Here is a 27,121-nt window from a genome sequence, read left to right on the forward strand (position 1 = left end):
CATTAACTACAGGAAATATAGATGAACCTACAATTAAAATTAATACAACTAAATCTACAGTTCATAAACAAATACATGTATTGGAAATCATTCTACTATATGTAGGTAATAATTCAAACATGCCGTTCACAGGGGGTTATGGGCTTTAAATCTGAAATTAACGCTTAACACAGTTCACACATGAAATCCCTTGTCTCGTCATAAACATTGGAAACTACATGTCCCATGATGCATCAAATGCATATCTTGTGTTCAGATATTTTGATTGCAGAGGTTCTTTTGAAATCAAAGCAAATGTCTGTAAAGCAACAGTGTTGTCCATTGGTCAAAAGCCCATGAGAAAAAACCCTGAAGATTTCATCAGTTGATTTATCAGACTTCTGCCAGCCTGCATTTCCTTTAATAGGTTTACAGTAAGCTGTCTCTCTAAAATTATCTTCCCACCACATCTACATGCAAAGGCCATTAAAAATAGAGGGAGAAAATCTTATATTCTATTGGTCAAAAATCATGGAAGTATGAGGAAACTGGATCCAGGTGTTTACTCTTAATACCACTGATGCCCAGCAGAGAAAGAAAGCATGTTTGTCTAAAATGGGCAAAACGTTTTTACATATTCTCTGCTATATTACATAAAAAGGGGTTTTAGGGCAATTAGGTATAATCTTGAATGTTTACAAGCTTTTTATTTTGCCACTGAATGTTTAAAACCACTTTTCATGCCTGTTACTTCTCTGATGTGTGTGAGAGATTGTTCTGAAAGCCAGATGTGCACTAACAGTGAGGTGGTGGATGTTGCCCATAGGTTGTTTTGTTTTTGCACATCACTGCATTAACAGTGACAAGAAATCTAAAAGTCGTGATCGTAAATCTGTGGTAATGAAACAATAAACGCGAGCCCGCTTTAACACGTTTCCTCTATGTGATCTCAAGTGGTCAATATCTTTCTGCTCGTCAGGTTTGATGGCCAGGGGTGCTAGGATGACTGATGGCATGTTAAATATGACATCATGCCAGTGGGCAGCTTTTTTGAGCGCTGCACCAGTGAGGTCACTGGTCTCCTAATGACTTCCTCGGGGTCCGGAGCCGGCCTGTTTTTCTGTGCAGCCTGGAGTCTCTGCATCCTCCTAGTACATGGCTGTCAACACTTACCAGCAGCCTCCCCCCTCTCTATGCGCTTAATCAATACTGCTATAATCAATAGAATAAAACATTGAAGTAAATGTCTTTGAAAGAATACATTTTTCTCTTTAGGCTGAAGAGTTTTCAGCACATAATCATCAATGAAATTTCCCCATAACTATACATGGATGATACATCCTGGTGGATATAATTGAAGCTTCTTTCATGAGAAAACTGGGTGATGTTTTGTAGCCAAAACTCTGGTTGCTCGACAAATATGTCCTCGGTACAAGCGCCTCACATCTGTATTTGTTCTGCTCTGAATCATAGGTGGCCCAAAGCTGTCTTGATAAATAGCTACTCCAGGCAAGTATGGTGTATGCTCCCTGACACTATAGGTCACATAACCTTGTTGTCGGGACTAAGACTAATGCAATGTGAAGTGTCAAGTTATTATACTGAAACTAGACTGTGGAGCGGAACCTGAGCCGCTGCCGTGATAGCAAGTAGGTGAAACAAGGCAAGGTGAATGTAAAAAGGTCATGAAAGGAGGAGATACTGAGCAAATGAGAGGGTGAGGGAGGGAGAATATGCGACACTAAGTGGGTCTTGTTGGTAGTGAAAAGGGGCACTGAGGTTCTTCTCCATAGTCGTCGTAAATCATAATTGGTTGCTCAGAGCCGGAGCGATGCAACACAACACAATGCTGACGTGGTGTAGTCGCACATGATGCCAGAGAAGGGAATGTGTTTGTTTATTTCAGGAGAACTAAATAATGCAGTAATAATCCTCCTCGCCGTGTCTCCTGAGCAAATGCCTCAGCACCTGTCAAGAATTTGCAGTATGTTGTCTATTGAGAGAGCAGCAAGAAGAAAACATGTTATTATTACAAAGCCAAGTAAACTAAAGTAATTGTCTGCAGATGGCAAAAACAAGCCACAGCTGTTAATACAGTGTGAAACATAAGATATGAAATATAAATGCAGCAGCGAGGGACTGAGAACAAACTGCATCAGACCAAAAGCTAATGACTTCCCATTACACAGTGTAGCCTATAGCCACACTGCAGCAGACAGTGCATGGAGGAGGATGGGCTGCAAAAATTATTTCAAGTGATTACAACAATTGAAGCAGCTGGGTGCTAAATTTGAGGTCTGGAGACATTTCAGTCAAATGAACATGTTTACTTTTATAAACTACAATAACATGCAGTACATCAGCTTCATCGTGTTTTTTTTTTTTAACAGTGTTGTATTCTCTGAGTTATCATAATGAACATTAGAGTGAGTTTTTTTTATACCACTCTCGTATCTGCCATCTTAAAGGGGCAATATGGTCAAATCAACATGTTTTAAAAATGTCAACATCAAGAAAAAGTATGTTATTTTTTTTACAATAAAACTTCTTCTGCTTGGCTTTTTTTACTGTACTAAACATGATTTTAAATTTACATTTCATGCATTTGTCATGCTTTTTATTTAAATCAGTCCAAAATGCTTGTAAAATTCCTGACACACGTGTAGAAAACAAAAATAATTAACAAGATACTATTGTACATTTGAAAGCTTATAAGTTTCGAGTTTTTGGTCCAGAACTGTTAATTTTCTAGTGATGATCAGAGAAGGTAGACTTTTATAAGGTACCTTCACATGGCTGTTTTGGACGCAAAAAAGCTCCATGACCAGAAACATGGTAAAAATAAAGAGAGGTTGGAAAGCAAAAAAGTTTTCAAAACTGATGCAGAGCTGGCTAAACACTGAAGCTTCAGTGTCTGTACCATGGCAACCTGCGAGCACAGTGACTTTAGTCAGGAGGGGCATGGATAGACAGCTCTCTGATGTTTTGATCTACAGTACCCATTTTAAACACTATGTGTCAGAGTCATATATGACTCCTTTAAGGATAAAATCCACGCTCTCTATGCCAAACTATGTCGACAACAGTTAGAATGCCTTAACACCCGACATGTGCAACACACACAAAAAATCCAGCCCATACTGTACAGAAGGAACATTTGTTTTGTACCTGCGCATTTTGAAAACGGCCCTTAAACGAAGAAATAGCTGCTCAACTTCTACCAGATCTGAGAGACATAAAGTTATTGAAACAGTAGACTGTGATGAGTTTTTACAATCAGTCTCATCCAGGTTATAAACCACATACTGTGTATATCTCTGACTATAGACTTTCTTCAGTGTCTTTAACTATTCTGAATACTCACAGAAGCTTCTAATAATCTTTCTCAGCATGTTGCCATCCTTCTTCGAACCCTCCCACCTCCAGCACAAGAACATGTAGCTAATGATATTTAACAAGCCACTTTATGTTTAGAAAGAAAGAAAAGGAAACATCAGAGGAATCTATTCGCAAACGTGTTGTCACTTTAGGGGGACCTGTCACTTTCTACCTTTTCTAAAGCCTGTAAATGAATTTCGACTCTTGTCTGGGGTACTTATTCAATGACCCACTTGCCTAATCTTGGATAACAAATTGGTTCAGCCGCTTTATCTTTTTTCCAGAAGTTGACAACAGGATCATTTGTTTTTGGCTGTCGGGATATATATCCTGGAAAAGACAGGGAGACAGACGAGGCACAGCAGGGGCGAGAGAAGAAGAAGAAGAGAGGAGGCATAATCCTGGATGGCTTTCAAAACACAGGAGATTTCATTTACGTGTTCTACCTAAGATCTTTATGTCACTTGGAGAGTAATGTTATCAATGTAGGCCAGTATATTGATTATCTTCTCCTAATAACAAAAACATAAATGAGTTATTCTGTGTACTGCATCATCAAAATTCCTTGAAAATCTATTTCCCAACATATTTTGTCTCCCCCCCATACACACAGCCTAACCCACAGATTAGTTTTTTTGTCCCTAACTGTTGTCACCACAGTTACTCCACAAGCACAACTTTAGCCATGATTCAGCACTTTAATCTTTGGTGAACGTGAACAAAAACTCTCCAAAATGTCTAAGGTCATCGGGTCTGGTGAAAAATTCGATATTTTTGTAATTTCCTTAAAAAAAAGTTTCCAAAATGCCTCAAGGGCACCTCCTTTTAACGACATGCAATAGTTTATTTTGACTACACAAATGACATTTTTTTGCATATTAATCATGCCAAGACCTAAAAAAGACCCCCGATTGCTTGGCTGTAATGTTAACAGAAAGTCTGCTACGATTTTTTGAAAGTCAACAAAAAGCAGTTCACAGGATACCTGTTCCAAGGAACTTGTCCGAAAGCGTTAATAAGTTTGACGCAAACTCTGTGTTACTCTGTTCTAAACATGTTAAACATACTACGTTGTGTGTGTGTGTGTGTGTGTGTGCGTGTGTGTGTGTTTTGCACGTTACTTCTTCAAAGGGTGTGGCTGTGGCGTGCATTTTTGGAACGTATAAATGATGACCAACTTTTGCATTTTCAGGCTTCCTATTTGCACATACTTTATTGAGACCCTTTTCATGCGATCATTACCAACTCAGTGTGTTCTAGACATGTTTAAGATCTCCTGTTGTTCTCATCATGATTCTACTGAAAAAGGCGTGGCCTCAGTGTACTGTCAAACTTTCACTTTTACACAAATCAGACTGTAAGCTCTGCTGCTTGGCCACGTCTCACGGTTGAACTCCCGTGGTCACACTCCCACGGTCGCAACACACACCCCGACACGCACGGGGTGCTTCGGGCCCTTCATCACCGCTTGTGGTTTTAATAGAAGTCTGTGTCTGCACATCGGAGAACAACACAGAGAACATGACATCTACTTTACTGACTTTCTTTGGCGCGGTACAGGTTACCGAGTGTAAGTGTGAGTGCGCCATAAATCACTTAAACTGATACAATACAAAAATATGACATCTTCTGGATCTGTGTTTTAAATGAGTGATGATTGTGTGCAGTATTATCTGTGATTACTCATTTCCTTATTTGTTTTGCTTTAAGAGAAGCTTACTACACGATGCATTTACAGTCTAACTCACCATACTTATTTTAGCAAAAATTTGTTTTTAAAAATGATGGTCATATTTTTGGTCTTTGTTTAGTTTCTAAGCTACAAATAATAATAATAATAAAAACTCTCTGTAACAAAATACTTGGAATTCAGGTGCGAAAGAAACACCTCTTAAAGTGGCAAGCTTCCTCTTTTTCTCCAGACACAGCAGGAAAAATTAGACTGGATTGGATATTGAGTGTAACTGGCACGTGATCCAATTTCCATCCAATGTGCCAGGTGTCATGTTCGCATTATGTCGATGCATAAAACTATTCCCCTGAAACATTGTCTGTTTTTGTGTAAGGATGAAAAACATACAAGGACATGTATTTCTCATAAACAGAATATTCACCAAGAATCAGTCCAGAAACATTGTGATCAAAAGCAGATGCAGCACCTCTGCCTCTATTTTGAAGCTGTCGCCAATATATGTTTTATATCATGGCACCTGAACCTTTTGGGCTGAATATGAAACTCTGCTTCATACTGCAAGTAGCATGTGATCTGCTCTGGTATGTGTCACTTGCATTGAATTGGCTGTGTGATGAGGCTAAATGAGGAAGTCCCACATCATGAAAAAAAATGCACTTTTTCATTCGGTAAGGCGAGACATAGTTGTTGATTTTTGTGCGTTTTGCTCTTTTCCTTTTGTCTTCAGATGGTGGCAGTGTATTTGAGCAGCACAAAGGCAGCCCTTGCTTGCTGACACACGTCTGCTAAGAGGTAAGACAAAACATCTGTCTCCTGTCACAAGCCTTCACATGCCTGCCTCTGCCCAACAAGCTATGATACGGCAGCATCGGTTCAGAGATGAGGCTGCACAGTGATCCTAAAGCAATCTTCCTGAGCCAAAATGGGGGGAAATGAAATTGAAAATGAACTTGTAAAGATGTAAAGAGAGCTAGGATCAAATGTTAATTAACTCCACTGTTTTAAGCTCAAAGGTCACTCAGGACTCATCTCTTAATAGAAGTGAGAGCTGCTGCAGAGATCAGTACAGAAAGTCTCGGCTCCATTATACTCCTGCTCACTAAATCAAACTACTGTACTCTCCTCTCCTCTTTGGCTTTATGAGTATCTCATGCAGAGAGCTCTAACAAAGCAAAATCATTATCTGAGCGGGACCGGACAAAAGGTTATGATGCACTGATATACCTGTGGACGAAGCACATTACCGGAGCATGTTTTCCCTTCAGTTAGTTAGAAATGCACATGATTGTAGATCAACATCATTTTGAACCTAATCTGTATTCAAGCACATTAAGATGAGAAACATATGATGAGTGTGTTACACATCTTACTGAATCTAGAAACCTAAAGGGACAGAACCACTGCAGGGTTACATCAATCATAAATCATTTTTATAAATCGATAATACATCCATAAGCAGTATGTAAGCATTTAACAGTTTTATAATTATAAAACACAGTAAATAGTTTCAGTCCAAACCTTTGTCTTCTGTTTGTGCAGACATTACAGAGTGGTGTGTCAAATACAGGGAGTGTCTTCACAGAAGAAGAGAAAAAAATCTGACTTCCCAGCAGAAACAAAACTAACCCTCCCTTTTAATCTGTGGAGGCATTTGTTAATACATGTATTTTTGAAAATAAAACCCCAAAGACAGACAAGTGGAGCTATATCAACAAATTATGAATCATTGTATCAAATAAGGCACATAATAAAATGAAGTGTAAGAAAGCCTTTATCAATTGTTAAAAGTGTGATAATGAATGCTGAATAAATGATATCAAAGCTATAACACAAATTATTTACACTAAAGACCCATGCTATGAATTAAAGTATTATTGTACCATGGCTTGTCTCCAGAAACTAGTGTTAGTGTCAAGCTCGTGTCTGAACGCTGACGTATTAAACCAAAACTCCAAATGATTCTATACAACTAAATGAAACGTAAACAATGTTGCGACGCCTCATCTTTGATTTTTTTAAAAACTGTTACTATTTATGTTTTCCAGTGGCTGTGGGCGTCCAAATCTTTTCTTCACATGGAATTGGTTTAATTTGTTTTGGGCATCCCAAGTCAGCGCGGTACTCGTCATGATAGCTGTTTGCTACAGGCAAACACATCAAATGTTAAACATGAAGTTCAGATTTCATAATAGCCTGTTATCTGAAAAATAAATAACTCCAAAATCACTTCTACAAACTCAGATCTTTAAGGATCCCCTTTTGTCCTCAGAAAGTACAATTCTAAATCTTGAAGCTCTAATGAAGGCTTTAAATGTTGCATAATGTGTTGGACGTGTACTTTTTTCTCAAGATTTATTTCTGTGCCTGGACTTATGGACAGTAGATAGAGTCAGAAATCAGTGGGAGACAGAGAGAGAGAGAGAGTGGGGGATGACATGCAGTAAAGGAGCCACAGGTCGGATTCAAACCTGGGCCACTTGGAGGACTGAGGCCTCCGTACATTGGGTGCACACACTAACGACTAGGCTACCAGCACCCTCATGTACTTATTTATTATATTCTGGTGTCACCTTTATGAGGCTTTCAAAAAGCAACAATCAGTGAAACCATAACTGAAGTGCAGAACAAACTAGCTGCAGACACTTTTGATGTTTCAGGGCTTTAAGTGAACATCACAGTCATATTCAAGAATAAATATAAATACATAGACACATATATAAAAAGGATTTTCAGTTTAAACTTCCTTACCATTTAATGTAGCAGCTGTGTGATGCCATTACAGCTTCCTCCATTTTAATGCAAACAATCTAGACTACAAGCTATAAATCAAACCAGGGAAAACAATTAGATTTTCTATTTAATTCAATATGAACTCTACCTTAATAATATAAATTATATATTGCTCTAATTTAATTGGCACGAGCTGTGCACATATTACTAATATAACACTGGATTTCCATATTTAATGATGCATGCCTCTCATGGTGAATTTTACTCAGAAAATGTCGTCCTTAATGAACCTTAGAAAAATCAGTAATAGGCATAATCTCAGAAAATGTAACTTCTTTATTGAAGAGGTTCTCCGGCCAATTCTGCTGAGTGCAGTGCTTAACAGCCAATAGTTGAAGTCTTGAGGAGGCAAATCTATCTATTTGTAAAGGTAGAGTGAGCAAGTGGATTGTAATCCAAATGGTGGAGAAGTGCAGTACAGGGCTTCTTTAAAAGTCCTTGGAGGAAATATGTATGCACATCCACATGGACAGTACAACAAAACACAAATACTTTAAAATAGTCGCAAAATCCCTCTTAATTCAATTATAATTAATAATACCAACACAGTGGTAGAACACTATGCCACATTATTTTTTAAACTTGAAAATGCTGTGGAAAAATGAGCTGAGGGGAGTATTTGGCTCGAGTGTGTGATATCAGGATAAAGATATGATTAGCGGTGAAAGGTGTTCAGTGAAGTTCTGCACTGGTTGAGTGGACAAATCTGCTCTCCTGAGACACCGTCTGTGCTTTGTGCTTGAATTCAACTTGTGCTCTGCTGTCACATCTCTTTCCTGTTCTATTGTTGTTCTGTCTTCGATTGTCATTGCTGAAATCAAAACAATTATATATGCAAACACACTCCATAAGTGGGGATCTTCTCTATTGTTGTCTTCTGCTGATGTCTACAAAAGTCCAGGTGTGTGTGTACCTGTGTGTGTGCTTGCTTGCGAGTGTGTGTGTGTGTGTGTGTGTGTGTGTGTGTGTGCAAGGGACACAACAGTGGACGTGAGCTCAGGAGAAAGACAGGAATGAAGAACTCTGCAGAGAAAATGAGGATAAATGGATGTCAATCTCTGTGTGGAATTGGTAACCAATGATCCATTAAGGCAGCCTTTCCACAACAGACAGACGAAATAGCCTGAATTAGAAGTGCCTGACATTTCAGTTAATTGCACTAACCATGTCAGCATGGCAGTAGCTGCAAACCAGGTTAAGTCTTTACCTTCAGCACAGTGTGAAACAGGAGCTTTTATGTGCAGCGACGAGGGCATGTAGATGAATACATACTTATGCAATATAAGGGTGGATTTGTTTGTTATTAACTCATAAAACTATGAAAACACATTTAAGAAAAACACACAACGGAGAAGTTAAGGTGAAAAGCAGACACTTGCAGTCGTTTTAGAGGAGAGAAAACAAACTCTATCAAGGAATAGAGGCACAACCTGCTGTCATGAAAGCAAAAGGTTTATTCATGTTTGAAATCACACAACTACCACAAGGAAGACTTTTCAGTCCAGGGTGTAGTCTGGTTAGAAAGAAACACTAAACATCTTTAATACATTAGAATCACTGCCACAAATCATTTGTCATGACTTTTCCGTTTCAGAATCACATACAATAGAAAAAAGAGAAAAGAAGTTTTGCACCCTGTTGAACAGAGCTGAGAATGTACAGTTCTGAATACTGAAACCTCTATGCATTACACTTTTTATACTCAGTTTTTCTTTTCTTTTTTTTGCATGATTTAGTAACAAGATGAGCAACATTCAAAATGTTTTTTTTTCTTCTTCTTCAGTATTTACAACAGTTTTACTGTTTGGTGTTAATTTATCAACAATGTTCATCGCAACCCCTCGTAAAAGCCACAGACCAACAACTTCCTCCCCCCTCGACCCCTCCCCTCCCCCTCCCCGTCCATTTCTCATAGTATTAATATTGTTATCATTTTCATTGTTTTATTTTTGTCATTTTTACGTCGCTGTGCGGCCACAGCATTTTATTAAAAGATTAAAATATACATTAGATTACATAGAGAATGATGAGTTTACAGTGTTACGAGATGGAATCCAATGAACTTCATCGAAAAATGAAATTAGAGCGAAACAAAGTGTGGTGGTGATGCTGTTTAGAGGTAGTAAGTGAGCACTCTAAGCTACAGACATGTTGGAAATGATGGGTGCATGGATTTGAATGAGGTAATAAAGCTGTGTATTGATTGGTTGGATGTATAATTACTCTGAAGCTATATTATGTACAACTTTTCCTGTGTAGTGGGGGCCGGCTCCTGCGTGCGGTCGCTGAAGGGATGATCTACTGTTCAGGAGGGATTTGTTTGATAAAGCAGTACAAAAAAAAAATTATGTTTACATACTGTATGTACATACTAAACATCAAATTATAAAATATGGAATGGTGTCATGTTAAAGTCAAGCAATCAATTACACTCCTTTATGTTCCAGACTTCGAATAGTGATTTCCTTCGACTAATGTATACAGCTGTAAGGCAAAAATAAATCTTGAAAGGAACTACAAAGCTGCCACGGAGCTGTCAGCCGTAGCATTGTTGAGTTGCTGGACAAGATTGCGAGCACATTACAGTCAAAGAAACAGCTGCTTGAGTCTATGCATTGTATGATCCGAATGAGAACGTAATGATGAGAGTGGAGGGCTGCAATTAGAAAAGAAATCAATCAAATAAAAATGTCTTCAAAAGTGTTGAATAGATGATAAAGCAGTATTTAAAGTCCACATCCCTAAAATGTAATGATCTGTTTGCACGTGTGTGTGTGTGTGTGTGTGTGTGTGTGTGTGTGTGCGCTTACCCCTACGACAGACTAATAAGAGCATGATGATTCATGAAGACAGAAAGAAACCACTGAACAATCAGGAAACACTTAATGATGGATGATGTCCAATTGCGTGGAATCTGCGTGTCATTTGACGGAACAGGGAAACAAATCTGTCGGGAAAAGTCTTTTTTTCTTTCTTTTTTTTTTCTTGTTCAAAGAGTCCATTTGCCCATCTGGAGGCGCAGATGCATTAATAGCCGATCAATTCGAGGTATCCGAGTGCACACTTCCTGGTCCTACTGTTGGAGATATTACAGAAGACGGAGTTGTTGCATCTTGCCACCCTCCATTAGCCTGGGACACAAATAGGAGAAAGGTTGAGATTACAATCTTGTACTCTGCAATATGATCTTGCTCCATTTTCACTCCCAAAATGTAACACAACTCTCCAAAGATGGAAACAAGACAGAGATCCTGGTTGTGTCAGCTGCCATTTAAATGTTTCTCACACACACTGATGCTGTGTGATGAGTCCCTTGCATTACAGTAGCATCAGCAAAGACACTCTCAGGAAACAAATTTGTCTCGTGTCCCGACCAATGGGAGCTCTCCCTGAAATCAGCGTCTAAGCAGATTTCTGCAGCGGCCGACAGCTTGTCGCTACATATTCTGCTGTCAGTCAGGGAGAGGGAGGGAGAGGGTCGGGTGAGGTGGAGAGAGCTGAGTGGAAGTGACAGGGCAGGGCCTCTCCCAGAGAGCCAGTCTTAGCCAGCCTGACTTTGCTTCGCTCCAGGCGTGACCTAGCCTTTACTGGATCTTTCTACGTCACCGCCAACAAAGCTAAAGGTTAGGCTATGCTAATACATCTATAAAGCACATTCACAGTTCTTGCAACAAAACACGAGCAATGGAATGAATCAAAAATGTGTTGGTCCTGTCTTCGTCTTGTGTTCTGTTTCCCTCTCTTCATGTGTCGAGGCTGTTCAGTGCCGTCAGTTGCTGTTTTAGTGAGGATCATACTGAGCCGTGCTGAGCCACTGGGCACAGGTCTACACTGCGCATGGAAGTGAGAAACCTTGTGAGAAAGTGAAAAACACTTGATCCTGGTAGGAGCTGACATGTCTAAAGAGCTTATAGCAACACGGCTTCAGCAAAGCCAAAATGACACCAAAAGCAGTGAACGCTGGCATCAGCCCCCACCATTTGTTTACATAGAATGTGTTAATTTTCTCTGCAGAAAATCACTTCCTTCTTCTTCTTTTTTTTCATTTCCAGTAACACTGCTGTGAATCTAACGCCTCATTTTTGATGCTAAAGCTTTAAATAATACTAGACTGTGAATATGCGTGTATTACACCCAACAGGCATGACAATATGAAGAGAGCAAACACTGAGCTTCTGATACAGTGCAGAGAAATCTTTCTGATATTATCCCCCCCCCACCCCTTCGCTCCTCATCCCCTCTCATCAACCAAATTAATCTTTACCCTGATAGCTGCAGATTATGTGCTGCTTTACAAAAAGGCGCCATATCAAACCTCATCAAGGAAGATGGAATTCAAGTCTGGAAGGAGCTGCAGGCGATCACATGTTCATGTTTTATCATGGAGATAAGGCTATGGAAAATTCTGTGAAGCATTTCTAAACAGCTAAATGCAACAGATACGAAGTGGGGAGGGGGGGGGGAAATCTGCTCTTTTTCATTTTAAAGTTTGGGTCAAACCAAATATAAAAAAACCTGTTTATTTCAGTAAAGCTGGATATGGTTTTTACAATTACAACTTAAATTCATATTAAGTTGAATTGAAGTTAACGGTTCTCATTTGGCACGTGTACTGTTATCAGTACTAGTGTGTGACTTGTTTGAAAAATTACAAACTACAAATATCGGTACTATCGTGTGTAATGTTAAATACAGGACTGTTTCTCCACTGAATATTATCACAGGACAAAAGAAGAGCAGGATCCCTTCATTCCACAGCCTTTGTTTCAACCATCTCTAGACTGTAATGAATAAACATCTACTTACATTTAAGCCGTGTGGACTGTACATGGTGTTTCCCCTCAGAGCATCATTGTATCCTGCCGTCTGACTGATAACATGGCGCAGGGTATCCACCTGAGGGGACAGACAAGGTGGACAAGGCGGTCAACTCGTCGTCTCTGAGGCCGGTCGACACTTAACTGTGAAACATGCTCAGTGAAGCAACAGATACTGACTAGTGTGAAATCACAAAGGGAGTCCTGCAGCAAATGCACTAACACAGCTAACATACAGCTCCTAAAAAAAATTATCGGACCACCCTAAATGTTCCTTCAACCACCATCTTTTCGCGTGTGGAAGCGGTTCTACTCCAGTGTTGGTTGAATTTCTACTCAGGTACACCTCGCTCTACTTACAAAGGTGGTGCTTTTGTGATAACCTGACGAGATGTGGAGAAAAGCTAAGTGCTAAGAGTGGCCAAACATCCCCAAACAGCATTGTGAAAGACTGGTGGAGAGCACGCCAAGAAGCATGAAAGCTGTAGTTTAAACAGTCAAAATATTGTTATTCTGTTTGTAGCATTACTGGTTTGTTGTCTTAATCAGTTGTCATATTCTGCAAATAAAATACCTTCATGATAATATTTCAGTTTGGGTGTTGGGAAGCCATGAGAAATGTAAAACCAAAAATGTTCCTCTTTTTAGTTCTTTCTAAATAGAAGAACTGGACAGAAACGTTCTTGCAGTGGTCTCTTAATTTTTTTTTTGGTGCTGTATTTTCTAATACAAAGGCATACTGTCTCTACTCACATGCTTAAATCCATTATTTATGTTGGTTATGTTTATGCATCAAAAACTCTCTTGTTTTAAGTTAGCATTATGTTTACATTAAAAATGACTAAGCAGGGCTTTTTGTTTTCTTTCCTAAGTGCATGTTTGTGAACGGTGTCAGTTGTGCAGCTGCATTAAACTAACTAAATGGAAGACATCAACAACACACAATAACAAGATGAGACAGGAAGATAGCAATAGAAAATACAGAAAAAAAGGGGAAAACATGGTACCAAAAACCCAATACCAACCCAAGAGTTCAAGTCAAAGCCAAATGCATTCACTAAATGTTTACTTTGAATGTTAGGAATAGAAACCAGGAAATTGCTTTGTGGGGTGGGATTATATTTTGGCTGCCAAAATATTCCATCCAAAGCGAAATAGTCGGTAAACACTTGAGTCAATCGGAGGTTTTAGGCGGCCTTGTGATGTTATTTTGAACTGCCCTCGCTTGAAGCAGCGTGTTTTTCTTATTCGTCTATTTTTGGATGTGCTTCAGACTGCACTGTGGATGGCTCAGTCAGTACACAGGCAAGACAAGGACAGCTCTCTGCACTGCTAGAGTCAGGGACTGTCCCCGATCGTGGATCCTACCTGTGACTGTACATTGGCTCCGACTTGTGCCCCTTGGTAAGAATCCCCATTCAGACTCTGCATGCTCAAGAACATGTCCCCAGAGTTTGGGAGGTTAAAAGAACCTGAAGAACCTGGAAAGGGAGGATGTAAGTAGCTGAATACATGAGAAAGGCTATAAAGGGGAAAGCACAGACACACAGAGACACACACACCACGCACGCAGAAGAAGACACTAAAGAAAGACTCCAATAAAGCAAGCGACGACAGGGGTGAAGGAAGGAAAAGAAAATAAACAGAAGAGGAAGAAATGCAGGAGTCAAGAGGATCTTTTTTTCTTTTTTTTTTCTTTCTTATAAATGTGATGGACACAAATGAAATGAGAATCACATGACACAGAGGGGACCGGTTCTATATGCGGGTTTGGTCGCTTAAGCTCCCAATTGTTCCACATCACCTACTTCCAATCTAAGGTTTGGCAGGGAGGTATCACATGGTAAATGACATGGACAATAAGAAGCTTATGAAAAGACCAGTACCAGTAAACATGTTGGTTAAAAGAGTGTTTTTGCTCTCGGCAGAATCCAGCTGAAACTCTTCATCTTTCATCTGGAATCCTGGGTGCAAGAAAAAGGGACCACTTCATAAGCTTACCACACTCCGACGCAGGTCAACCAAGTCCAAATCCAGCATCACATTACTTATAAAAGCGGACTAAACATGCCTTTTAAGGCTTCTTATCTCTATATGATTCTTAGTCAATACAAACTGGAATAATGCTATCTTGATATTCTACTATTACTGTAGGAAAAATGCTCCCAGCCATTATGTTTCACTTTATTTTGCTGAAAAACAACTACTATTCAGTGGGACTACATACCATTACATTACAAATGACATGAAGTTGACAGAAAGTCAAGGGGAAAACAAATCCCAAGGCATCCTTCTGATTTTTTTTTCATTTTGCCAAAAATACATATGTTCTCGGTTCACAAGTCAGGAACGCTCTCTTTATGCATGAGTTTGCTCGGCATCAACTGTCTTATAGACAGGAGACACTGTGATCCCCGAGCTGGGAGCAGAGCCTGTCACTCTTCTCTGTGTGAATGGTGCATGAGAGAGTGAGGCAGGTAGGCAGCAGGTTAACAGCTGAGGTAGAGGGCAGAGCTTTTTTTTTTTTCTTGTTTTTTTTTTCTCTGTATGCAGAAAGGCCTACCGGAGTTGGGTGTGGTAGGGGAGTTGGCCTGGCTGTTCTGCACTGCAGCGGCTGCAGCGTGTGCCGCGTTTACGGCGGTCTTGGCGGCATACAGGTTGGCTTCTTCCTGAAACTTGCCGATATTTTTCTTGTACCGGATCCTTTTGTTGCCAAACCAGTTGGATACCTGTGTGCGAGAGCAGAGGGAGGAGGAGCAGAGGAGTCAGACGTCAAGCAGCCACAGCAGCGTGCACTCAGCAGTGTGATTGTTTCAAGATGTCATGTTTGGGTCCATCAAGTACCCAATTCCCAGCCCCTGCAGTAATGTCCGCCGGGTACACAAGCTAATTAAGCCGTAATCAGGAGCCACTTGTGTCTTCTCATGGATGGGAGCATGACATGCTCTCAGATGTGTCTCCTGACAAAACTAAAACACAAGGGGCTCCTACAGCACACACACTAAAGTCAATGTAATATATACAGAAGATTTCTCATATCAGGGCTGATTGTTAAAGATGCAAATCCCTCAGTGAATTATGCCAACGTTCCTATTTTACCCCCTGAGGAATTCTCACTGATTCCAGATCAGTGAGTCTGTGTGATTGACACTTTATGTAAATGTTGAATTATGAAATATTGAGAAAAGTGGAAAATACACTCCAAAGTGGCTTAAAAGAAGAGCTGATGGATTTTAAAATGACTCCAAGAATTTAGTGTTTATATTTTACAAAGACGAAAGTGGGCAGACCACCTTATAGTCACAGCGGTCATCATGTCGTCTGGCTTGAGCAGCTGTACATTTGTGCTTTACGGCTAAAGCATTTGAATGTGTGTAAAAGCATGTTTAATTATTGACGGAGCAAATAGTATTTATGGATCTTCTTAAAAATGAAGTAAGTGTAGAGACCTGCAGACATCAGAATTAGTAAACAGGTTATTGGGTGTGGTCAGTGTTAATTAATTTGTGAAATAAACAGAATGATTTCAATATGGATCTCTACAGGCACTGTGAACATAGCTCTGAGCTCAGTTAAATGTCTGAAAGTGGGCGTATTCAGATCTCGAGCAGCTGGAAATGCTAATTCTGTTGAATTGAAACGATGACATCGAGCATCAGTCAGACTGAAAAGTTGTACCGGACTGAACCGTATGTGTGAATGTTATAACTGTGGAATACTAATGAGGTGATGTTTGTTTTTAATGGTTCTATAAATTAGAGTGTCTTGTTGCTGTGTCGCTGCCCCGTTACCCCCCCCCCCCCCCTTTCCCCTTATACAGGCCCTGCAGCCCACGGCTGGACCAGCCAAAGAGCAGCTGCCCCTAATGATGCTTTATTTAATTTCCACCCATGTGCTTAAATTTTAATATCCCCAGCAGCCCGCTGATGCTGCGGCGTGAAAACTGACTGGATTTGCAGGACATCAGATCATTTCTATCCTGCACGTCTCTCTGCTCTAAATCTTTAATATCTAGGCAATTAAAATTAATGACCATTCAGGCGAGGCCCACTGTTGGCAGGGTTTTCTTGACATCAATTGTTTGATGGGTTTACCTAGAGGTTAAACTAACAAGCAAGGTTTAATTGGAAGCAATGAAAGCTCTGGCCATCATCCTTTTTACTTAACCTGCTTAGAGTGGATTGTGGAGCCTAGGACCAGGCAATATTCTCCCACTTTGAGACGGCTCACAAAGTGCTGCAAAGACACCCTAATCATAGAAAACAGGTTTCTAAAGCTCATCAGTCTGTTTGATTTAACAGCACGTTTGTGCAAAAGGTGCATTCAACAGAACATCATTCGTTTGTGGTTTGATAGTTCTTTGCTTTTTTTTAAGGCCCATCCAGACAGACACTGCAAATGAGTGTATAGGCTATAAATGTTGGTAGGTACAGGTCCCTCTTCAAATAAGTGGTGTTTGCACTTTATAACTTATCTTTATCTTCAAGTTCAAAAGTTGCCAGTGGCTGATTAGTTAACTTTTAACCATGCAGCTCTAGCCCCGTGATGCATGTTGATTCAACAGATCTAAAATGAGCTTATTGCATCAGCTAGTACAAGTGACGTGTGCTGTAAATGTATTCTACCACTACTTGGTGTTACAAGCCTCAACAGACTCTGTTGGCATGAAATTCTGGAAGTTACACCACCCTTCTCCGTCCTACACCCACAGTTCTCTCCTGCCCATTGAACTCTGGCTTTAGTGATTCTGAGGTTCAGCTAAATATTGAACAAATGCACTGCTCTGGAAGGTGTGGAGCACAACCCAATCTACAGAACTAATTCCCTTTTATCTTGTGGCAGGCCATGCATTCAATTGACTCCTATGTGTGGTGAAAAGCAGGTTGTGAGATTGAATTACCTGACATCAGCAGCCTCAGAGGCAGCGATTGTATAATGACCATGCAGACTCTGTGCAAGAACACGATATCCGCTGCCTACACTGCTGCTGCCCACGAGAGAGGCCGCGGAGCTGTGCTTAATAATTCAAACTATTTCACCCTATTTCAGGTCAATACTGCTCGCTACTCAGTGTAAGGCAATGCATGATCTGTGTATGATCTCAATATACTCCAGGTTACAATGCCCTAAGCCTTAAATACACATACAAAGGTGGTCTCACAGGCCATGATACCATCAATTATACAGGCAGGCCGCATTAATAATGAATAAGAACTCAAGTCTTAGCTTCTCTAAATTCACAATGTTCTGAAATATTGAAAAGTGTCACTCAGGAGAAAAATGTGAGGGGTCTCTGCACTGCAGCCTGCTGTAAATGTTGAACGTTTCACACAATCCATAACGCATATTTCCTCCGTAAATACTGACACAAACCATCCAATCACAGGCCTTCATTTAAGAGTGCAGCACAGTGCATGTTAAGCAATGATTTAGTATTGATAGCATCAAACACACTGTTTTTTGGGAATATGTCAATACATGAATGAAACATGTATCTTAAGTCCTATAAATGATCAATACAACTTTTGTATACAAGAACAAAAACAATATAAGGAGGAATCAGTTAATACAATATATATAATTAAACAATAACTAACTTTTAAATCCTCCATTTTCTAAAGACATCACACAACTTCTTCATTTAAATAACATCTAAGGCCATACACACACGTGCATGAAGTTGCACTATGTTCATGTGTAACATGATCTCAGTTGGTCAGGTGCAACATTTATGGCAGGTTTTTATTTTTATTTTTTTTTAATGACAGCGAGTATCAGCCTCTTTGCTTTATAATCTTCCTCTCATTGAATAAATAGATGTTAAGATTTCTTTCTTTGGGAGCAACATTTGCCAATGAGAAACATTTTTTTTAAATACTAATATATTTCAATGAATGTCCTCAAAGTATTTCACAAACATGTCTTTTTATACCATGTCTAAAGTATTGTGACTGTACTGCAGCATCAGGCCACGAGTGATTTCCGCCCACATTACAAGAAATTGTTGAGCATAATTACTTTAAGTTTAAGATATAAATAACAACGATTTGAACTCTCGGAAGAGGACGTTTTTTTCTCTCTCTCAGGGAAGATGACATGTGCATCACTTGTATATTTTATGATCCCTTCTACTAAAATGATGCAGTGGGTTTCATCAACAATGATGTATTGAGTGTGGCTGCAGAATGATATTGGCACAACATTCATTTCTGATGGTTTATACTTAATGAACTGCCTGTGCAATAAACAAAGTCCACAAAAAAAACTAGTTTGGGGTGTGTGTGAAAGATTACTTAGCCCAGCCTTCAGAGCAGCTGTGTGCGAAAGTGAAGGGACCGTGGCCCCGATGAGGGATAACACACTTATGGCATCATGTCAAGCCTCCGACTATGTTACTCACTTAAAATGAGCCAAAGCACTAAGAATAAGTCAATAAGAATGTCTGCCTCCTCCGCCTCCGCTCGTCGAGGAGTACGCCACTAATGGGGCCTGAGATGAGTTCAAGTGAATTTTTAAAAGCTCTCTAATTTCTACTCGGACTGATTTGTTCTCATGGGAAATGGCACAGTGGCCATCAGAAAAAAAAGAGTGGAGCTCAATTTGTGAGGGTTGGTGGCCTTTTTCTGTTGTTTTTTTTTTTTTTTTTACAACTAGAAAGCACATAGTGATCACAGAGCTGGAAAGATTAACCCACAGTGCAGTTTACAGGTTGAAAAGACCACACAATTAGTTCCAACTCTACAGCACACAAAGAAATCATCATGTAAACAATAGCCAAAAAGTCAAATTACACATTTGTACACACATAATATGGTGATAAAATGAGTTCAGTTTAAACATATGAATCAACCAATAATATTCTGTGTTCTTGTGTGACTTAAAGGTGGAATGTAAATGCTAAAAAAAATTCACATCTCCTTTAAAAAAAATTTAAATACAAACTTTAATTCTGCAATTAATGATAGCATTAGCATTGTTCCAGTAGTGTGAGGGAGGGAGGTTCTGTGCAGTGCAAAGCTGTGAGGCTATCACATCATACATAAACAAAAGTACAAAGAAAAAAAAAAAAACAGTGGATCAGGAGAAGTTATGACATACCTGTGATACTGTGATGGTGCTTCCCACCCCCTGAAGGCAAAAAAGAATGGGCTTTTACAGTATCTGACTCTTCATGACTACACTCAATATAACCCCTCAACACCCCCTCCCCACACAGAACAAAAAAACACTGCAGATTATTGTATAGATGCATGTTTCTCTCAAATCGTGTCTCATGGGGACAACCATAGAACAATAGAGTATGAAGGAGAAAATCTAGTCACAATCTTAGCAAGAAAAAGAGAGCACAGGACAATAATGCTGTGGATCAGGGGGCTAGGTGTTAGAGATATTGCCTTCAGGTTAACTCAACAGGAAAGCTATTCCCTATATATTCATATAAAGTGCTAGAGTTGTGTCTCTAAATCTAAAATATAACTGTGAATTAGCAGAGTCCCGCAAGGTCACTTGAACAGAAAACATCCTAATAAAAATCATCCAGTGTTTTTGAAGCAGCAGACTTTAACTGCTTTTCTTATAGTAATGGATGATGCCATTTTTCTTCCCAGCTTATGACCTGTGCGACTGACCAGGCACCACAGAGAGCACACATGCTGGATGGGAATGAGGGGGAGGAAAATGGCAGGGGACCCGTGTAAGGAAGGACAGCATGGTGCTTTGATTGAGGCCAAGATGATATAGGCCTCCCCTCCCTGTGGCCCTGCTCTGACTGACTGGGACCAGCCTTGACTGAAGCATCATTAGGCAGCCACAATGTCAAGGTTAGCTAAGGACATTGTGTCTTGTCGGTTGTGCGACCTACGGTAACTATCCCTCTAGGCTTTCCCACCCTGATTACCCACCAGCTACAGTTAGGAGGAGCAACTACCCACCTGGGAAACTGTGATGCTGCACTTCTTAGCCAGCTCCTCTTTGGCCTCCTCGCTCGGATACGGGTTGCTAAGGTGCGAGTAGAAATATTCGTTCAAAATTTCCGTCGCCTGCTTGCTGAAGTTTCTCCTTTTCCGCCTGAGTTAAGAGAGAAAACGAGAGAAAAGGCCAAGCGAGCCCTATTAGCAGGGACCAGCATTAACTCATCCATTTGGATCGCACAAATTGCACAATCAATCTCACACATAAATGGTAAAAATAATGAGGAATGGGCTCTGAGGGCCCTCAGGAGCAGGATATCGTGTCCTGCTTCAAGAGCCTCGTCAACACACGGAAGACCAACCAGACTCTGACCAATAACAAGCGCGCACACACACACACACCAACACAAACAAACACACAGTCACAAAACACATACAATGTTTAATTTGGTCTGTTGGTCTGCAATCTCCAGTCCAAGCGTGTAATGTGCAGAGTTTAGTGCAGCGGATGGGTGGGCTTTGTGATGAAGCGCAAAGCCCAGTCGGAGTGCATCTCGGTACATTATAGAAATCATGGCATGCACAGTTGAGCATTGTTCCTGAAGTGCCACAGCCCCAGGGATCTGCAGCAGAAACAAGCAAACTCTAACTAGATCTGGGTCCCCTTCCCTCCCAAGGGCACTACTTATCATGTTGTTGAGCATTTGCTTATTTTGCCTTGTTTACCGCGCTTCACACAGGCAGCAGGGCAGCCAATGTGCATCCACTTGGCTTGTTTGGCCCCCAACTTGTGCTGCGTTCTTCGCAGAGCTCCTCACTGCGCCATGCTGTTAGTGATTAGATTAATCCCAAACACCTGCTGATGACCTCCCCTCCATCCATTACACCCAGCTCGCCCCCCTGTTTCATTTGGTCTTAACTGCTATCAGGTGTGGGGGCATGATTGTCTTGAAAATGGATAAGGCACCGAGCATGGACACAGTTAAAATCAAGCATCCCTGCAGTACTCAAACTGTGTTTTGTGCCAGAAAACTGGGAGAAAAAAGGAAGTTCAGACCGACACACACAATCCAGAAATGACCTCGCCTACTGGATTTTGCTTATATGGGTCATATGGAAGCAATGAAAGTTTCTTGGTACCAAACACACACACACATATACATTCACTATACACACACAATCCACTGACCTGGCATCAAGGAATCTGGAGCGCAGGATCATGACAGCTTCACAGGTGCTCTGTTTCAGCTGCATCTGGATGGAGCTGAATTTACGGTGGATGATTCCCACCATACGCTCGATCTCTTTGGGGGAGATGGGCCGCGTGCGAGACTGTTCTCTCAGCAGGTTCATCACATGGGTAGTAAATTCATTACATGCCTGCAAAGTGGCGGCGAGACAAAAGCAGCTGAAGTGAGTTCGAAAAGTGTCCGAAATCAACGCGAGGACAATCTTACAACTTACAAGAGCTCTTCCAAAGACATCCCACAGTTATGTATTTTTACATAAGAAATAGGCTAATTAGAGGCAAGCTCTTTCAGCTAAAAGCTTAAACATAGGACACAGTTTGTATATTACTTTGATGGCATAATCGGTGAAGTCATCTTTGAGTATAAATGCAGATTTGCAAATTTGGCCAGTCCCTTAATCGAGAGTGAATTTAAACAGCTTTTTCACTAAACCAGTAGTTCATACATGATTAATTAGAATAACTCATTTACGTAGTGCACACTTTAGCTCATTACTCTAAGTAAAATTCGTTAAGTATTTACATTTAGATAATTAAAACCTGGAACCACCGTTAAGAAAGATGCATTTACTCCAGGGGAAGTGTTGTGTGCCCCGGCGTCCCCACCTCCTCTCTCAGAGAGCGCCGAGTAAATTAGACTAATTTACCTCAGCGGCTTGCTGAGGCATCACTGTTACACCTTCTATTTTCACCCATAAGGCCTCTGTGTTTAATGGCAGGCTCACAGTGCTAGGTGAGGAAGCTGATCATACTTTCATTTAACACTGATGACTAAGGTGCTGCATTGGATCTCTATAATCAACTCCAACACAGTGAATAATCCTGCAATTTTTCTCCAACTTGCTAAGCATGCATGCTCTCTGCAATTTTCTTGCTAATGCACTGATAGAGCAATTCATGGTGTTTGAGTGCAAAGGAAAGTATGCACTACTCAATAAAACGAAACTGAAAATAGCTGGTATTCAATCTTTTGATATTGAAAAAGAGTAACACTTCTGTGATACTCCTTTTCATAGATCTCAAGGAAAAGTGCATCAATCAAAAACGTGAATTCCAACTATGTTAACCATCCTCACCTGCTCGTATTTCTCCAGCTCTGTGTGGTAGATCTGTCTGATCTGGGTGAGTTTGGCTCTGTAGTCGGAATGTTCAATGGAGTTGTCGCCTGCCCCTCCGGAGGCCGCGGCTGCAGCTGCTGCAGCGGCAGATCCGCCGCCTTTCTCCGGTCCCGCCACGCCCTCTGCCAGTAGCATGTTGTCTAAACGCATGAGCTGGGGGTCTGGAGGGTCCTCCTCCTGAGCTCCACGGATGCTGAGACCTGCAGAAATCACATCGAAAAACAGATGGTCACCAAATGCAAAAAAAAAAAAGAAAATCCTAAAAATGCAGAGAACAAATCTGATCAAACGGGCCCCAGAAAGAATTCTGAGGTGCCATTAAAAGCATTATGTCTGCATAGTCTGCTATTGTGCAATATTGTCCCCCGCAGGCATGAGCTGTGTGCCTCCTGTGCATGTGCTGTATTTCTGTCGCCTGTGTCTATGCCTGTTCTCTTTTATTTACACACCGCGCCGCACACTGTGTGTACGGGAAGGCTGACATGACAGCAACATCCATAAACTGACAAATGCTCAATGGTGAAGTGGCACTTCTACTCTATGAGAGGATGCTAAACAGAAAACTATACCTCGAGTAAGTGTCTCTGTCTTTGACATGCTGGGAGCTCCAAAAAGTAAGGGCTGCTTTCCCTCGTTTCTACTGGCTTCGGAGTTTTACAATCCTAGTTCTGCAATGTTCAGAGAAGTGATAAAAACGTGCCGGAGAAATAAATTGGTAAATGAGTTCAGAGTCTGTTTCACATAAAGGCCACATTTCTGTATCATCAGTTTTCTGCTCTCGGACCCTGCTGGTTTTTCTGTCTCGCCAGTCTGTCAGCAGGTCGTAATCACCCAGCAGATAGCAGACATGCACACCTTGATGCACTGACAATGCAAGCACAGAAAACAAAAAGTTAACACACTGCAGGTCAGAATTCCAACCAAAAACAAGCCGGAGCAATCCACTATAATAAGTGGATATAAATGTGGCTCAATGGGCAGTAAATACTGAGTGGCTACTCAAACGTTATGATTACCAGAGTTGTTTCAATTCAATAATCCCTCCCGCAATTCAGGGATTTTCAACAGCTCATTACAGCTTCATTAAGATATGGCCAGCCTCTGGATTCTAAATAAGAAGATTAGTGGCTCTATTGTGTCAGCCAGTAGGCATGCAATCAGAGGAGCCCTTTTAGCACGCTTTGACCGACTGACCCTGCACACATCCACAGGAGTAAACACCAGAGAGGGAGAAAATACTCCTGAATAAAAACAAATTAGGAGGCACATCATATTGTAGCCGCCCCTCTGATGTTTTCATCTCTGTTGGTGTTTTTGTTCGGCTGCAGAGCGGCTGAAAAACAAATTTGACTCTATTTATGGATGGGCTGGCTTTGAGTCTTTTAGGTGTAATGGTGTGAGAGGAGTGGATGAATGTGGCTATTTGTGCTGGAGACATTGAGATGCTGGACAAGGCTCCATCAGGCTTGCAGAGAGCCAAGCCCATCCATGTGGACAATATGCCACTGCTCCACTAACCCTTATCCACATCACGCTGCATCTGCACCCTTACTCCACCCAAAGCTCTCATTCTGGACCAGCTCGACTGTTTCTTTTCCAGTTTGTGCAGCGGGAAACAAAATGATTCAAATGTTGGCTGCCCAGACTCCTGGCTACATATCTCAATGTGCTCTGAGAGCTGGTAGTTTGTCTGCCACTTTGGTCCATTTTTTCCTAATTCACTATTTACTCCCACTCTCTGATTCCACGCAGGCTCAGCAGGCTGCACCTTCCTTTGGTCTGCGGGTGGTGGTAAGTAGGTAGGCATGTTTTTCATGTCAGGTTTATTAAATATAACTCTGGGACGCAGCGTACATTTCCACACGAAACCCAGTTGTCACTTTCACTCCACTCACTCTGTATCCAGGGGAAATGCAGCTGGGGGAATTTACAGGGCTTTTCAGCTAAATGGGCATAAATCACTGGTTTCATTCAAACTAAATAATCACAGGCCATAAACAGCAACCAGTCTCTTACCATATATTACCACAAAGTTCCTGTGTCAAATAATGTGTCCATTCATGGCAAACGGAAAAAAAACCCCAGAGCGAAACATTAGAAAGCGACATGTAATCCTGTTAGTCCGGTGACATGTGGAGTAGCCGTGACATTTTTATCATACGTGTCCATTTCTATTTGGGAAATCAGCGGGATAAAAATGATTACCGTGCTCCCTGAGAAGCAGACGGCCCTGCAGGAGTCCACCAGGGTGTGTTTGTGCCACAGCAGCTGCAGCTGGCCATTCATAACGCACATGTAGGGAGGGCTGACGAGTCTGTCTCAAACGGATAAATACTCAAATTAAAAAGAAAAAAATAAGAAAACAGCCTAGAGAAGAAAAATAACAGGTGCGGTGTATCTCCGCCTGGCTGTCTCTTTCCCTGCACCTTTGTTAGAGTGGAGAAAGATTGTGGATTCACTGTCTAAGCTCAGCATCATCACACAACTTCCACAAAATAGGCTCAGGCAAGATAATATCTTTAATTTGCTGTGTGGTTGACAAATCTGTATAGTAACTTGCAAAGCCACAGTCACATTTTAGCACAGCCATGCTGCTCGCCTGCTCAAATCCTTATCCTGTTTTTGTCTGATGATATGGGTATTAAAACAAGTTTGGGCACCCGAGTTTAGCTCTAATCCACCTCCACAGTCAAAGTGGGATTAATCTCAGTGCAAAGGGGGAGTGCGGGAGTTGTGTCACCTTGGTGAAGCCTGCAAGCAATGGGAACTTAAGAATGAAAAATCTATATGTGGTCTGGTTATTTCAAATAGCTCTGATGATGCTGGCTCACTTAATTGCCAGAATGTGATGGTGTAAAAGGGGGGGGAAAAAGTTGTGATAAAAATGGAACATGTCCTTTATCAGCCTCATTTGTTACTTAACAATACAGGTGGAGGAGCTGGAGAGAAAGCACTTGTCTATATGATTGTTCCTCATTCCTCCTGTGTGACTGAGACAAAAGGAGACGCTGTGATTAATCCATCCCCATCAGTCAGGGGTGGCTCTTCTTTTCATTTTTTACAGGTTTCACCCTCACTATCAGATTTGCGGAAGTAACAAATTTGACAGATAAAGACAATGTGGCCCCTTCTCTCTCATATACTCTCCCCTGTTCTCTGTTTATAATCATTTCCGGTCCTGGGCTGTTGTCTCGTACATCATTCCCTGCTTGAAGCCCTGACAGTGATCTGAGCACTGCCTCGGGCCGCTCTCCTTTTTCCTCCCACCTCTTTTCCCCCCTGTGCCCTCTTTTATTCTGTGGGCTTAGCTGACCTTTGGCCCGCTGCTTGTTTACTCTCATCACTGAAGTGTGAGCAGGAGAGCCATAAAGGCAGAGCCCTGCTGGGTTAATGTGGCCTGCTGAAGAGGGAAGGGTTGGCTCTGGGCTTCTGCAGCCCATTCTGCTGCACCGATGCCAGACAATGTGCAGGAATACTTTTTGCAGAGGAAATGTTAGTCTTTTTTAGCATCAACTTAACGCTTGTCTAAGAATGTTTCTGTGCTGAATAATGGGCACTGCAGTAGAGCTATTGCAATTACAATAATGATCCTGCAGTATGTTGTAATGGTGGAAAAGCAATGATTGCTGACATGGTACTTGATTAATTTTACAATCTTCGCTAACATTGGGTGCTGTTATACCTCATTGACACATCTAATAACAAACATTAGATTTTTGAGGGAGAGGGGGGCTAACGCATCCTTTAACAGTTCATCAACTGGTGTTCTACCTAGATGATATCCTGTATGTGAGTATGTTTCATCCATATCTGCCAATAGTCATTTCAGTATTGATACTTGCCAATACTTTCACCAGTGCCAATATCTGCTGATACAGCAGCACTTCTATTGGTTAATACTGATATCGGTATCAGAAAAAAATGTAAATTGCAGTAAACTAGTTTGGCCTTTGTGTTTTTCTGTTTCCAAAACATCCTGTTCATTACACGTATACCTAACCTCCCATGACTCCTCTCTTACCTCCAGGGCTTCAAGTGAGCAGCCATAGCCACGTATCGACACTCTGTTCATCTAATTGCATTGATCCGCAAAGGTCTCCCAAAGCTAACCAATCGAAACAGAATTTATTTTCTGTCAATATTTGCAAAGGTCATCTCTCTTAAAGCCGTGAAGTAGACGGTGTGTG

General features: G+C 41.0%; 1 protein-coding gene across 5 annotated transcripts in view; it reads right to left on the reverse strand.

Moving 5' to 3' along the window:
- Positions 1–9,274: 9,274 nt before the first annotated feature.
- Positions 9,275–27,121, reverse strand: part of pbx3b (pre-B-cell leukemia homeobox 3b) — a 58,993-nt gene continuing 41,146 nt past the window's right edge. Inside the window, exons 3-11 of one of the 5 annotated variants that reach the window (XM_079371044.1) lie at positions 22,893–23,134; positions 21,757–21,947; positions 20,589–20,724; positions 19,756–19,785; positions 15,221–15,386; positions 14,544–14,621; positions 14,026–14,138; positions 12,647–12,736; positions 9,275–10,971 (exon numbers count right to left, since the gene is read on the reverse strand). In XM_079371044.1, coding sequence (XP_079227170.1) covers positions 10,879–10,971; positions 12,647–12,736; positions 14,026–14,138; positions 14,544–14,621; positions 15,221–15,386; positions 19,756–19,785; positions 20,589–20,724; positions 21,757–21,947; positions 22,893–23,134 — 1,139 coding nt within the window. In that variant the 3' untranslated portion in view covers positions 9,275–10,878. The remainder of the gene's footprint in view (positions 10,972–12,646; positions 12,737–14,025; positions 14,139–14,543; positions 14,622–15,220; positions 15,387–19,755; positions 19,786–20,588; positions 20,725–21,756; positions 21,948–22,892; positions 23,135–27,121) is intronic. The other 4 variants (XM_079371045.1, XM_079371046.1, XM_079371047.1 and 1 more) reach the window with 4 other exon arrangements.

This window comes from Symphodus melops (genome assembly GCF_947650265.1).
Source record: "Symphodus melops genome assembly, chromosome: 1".
Taxonomy (NCBI): Eukaryota; Metazoa; Chordata; class Actinopteri; order Labriformes; family Labridae; genus Symphodus; species Symphodus melops.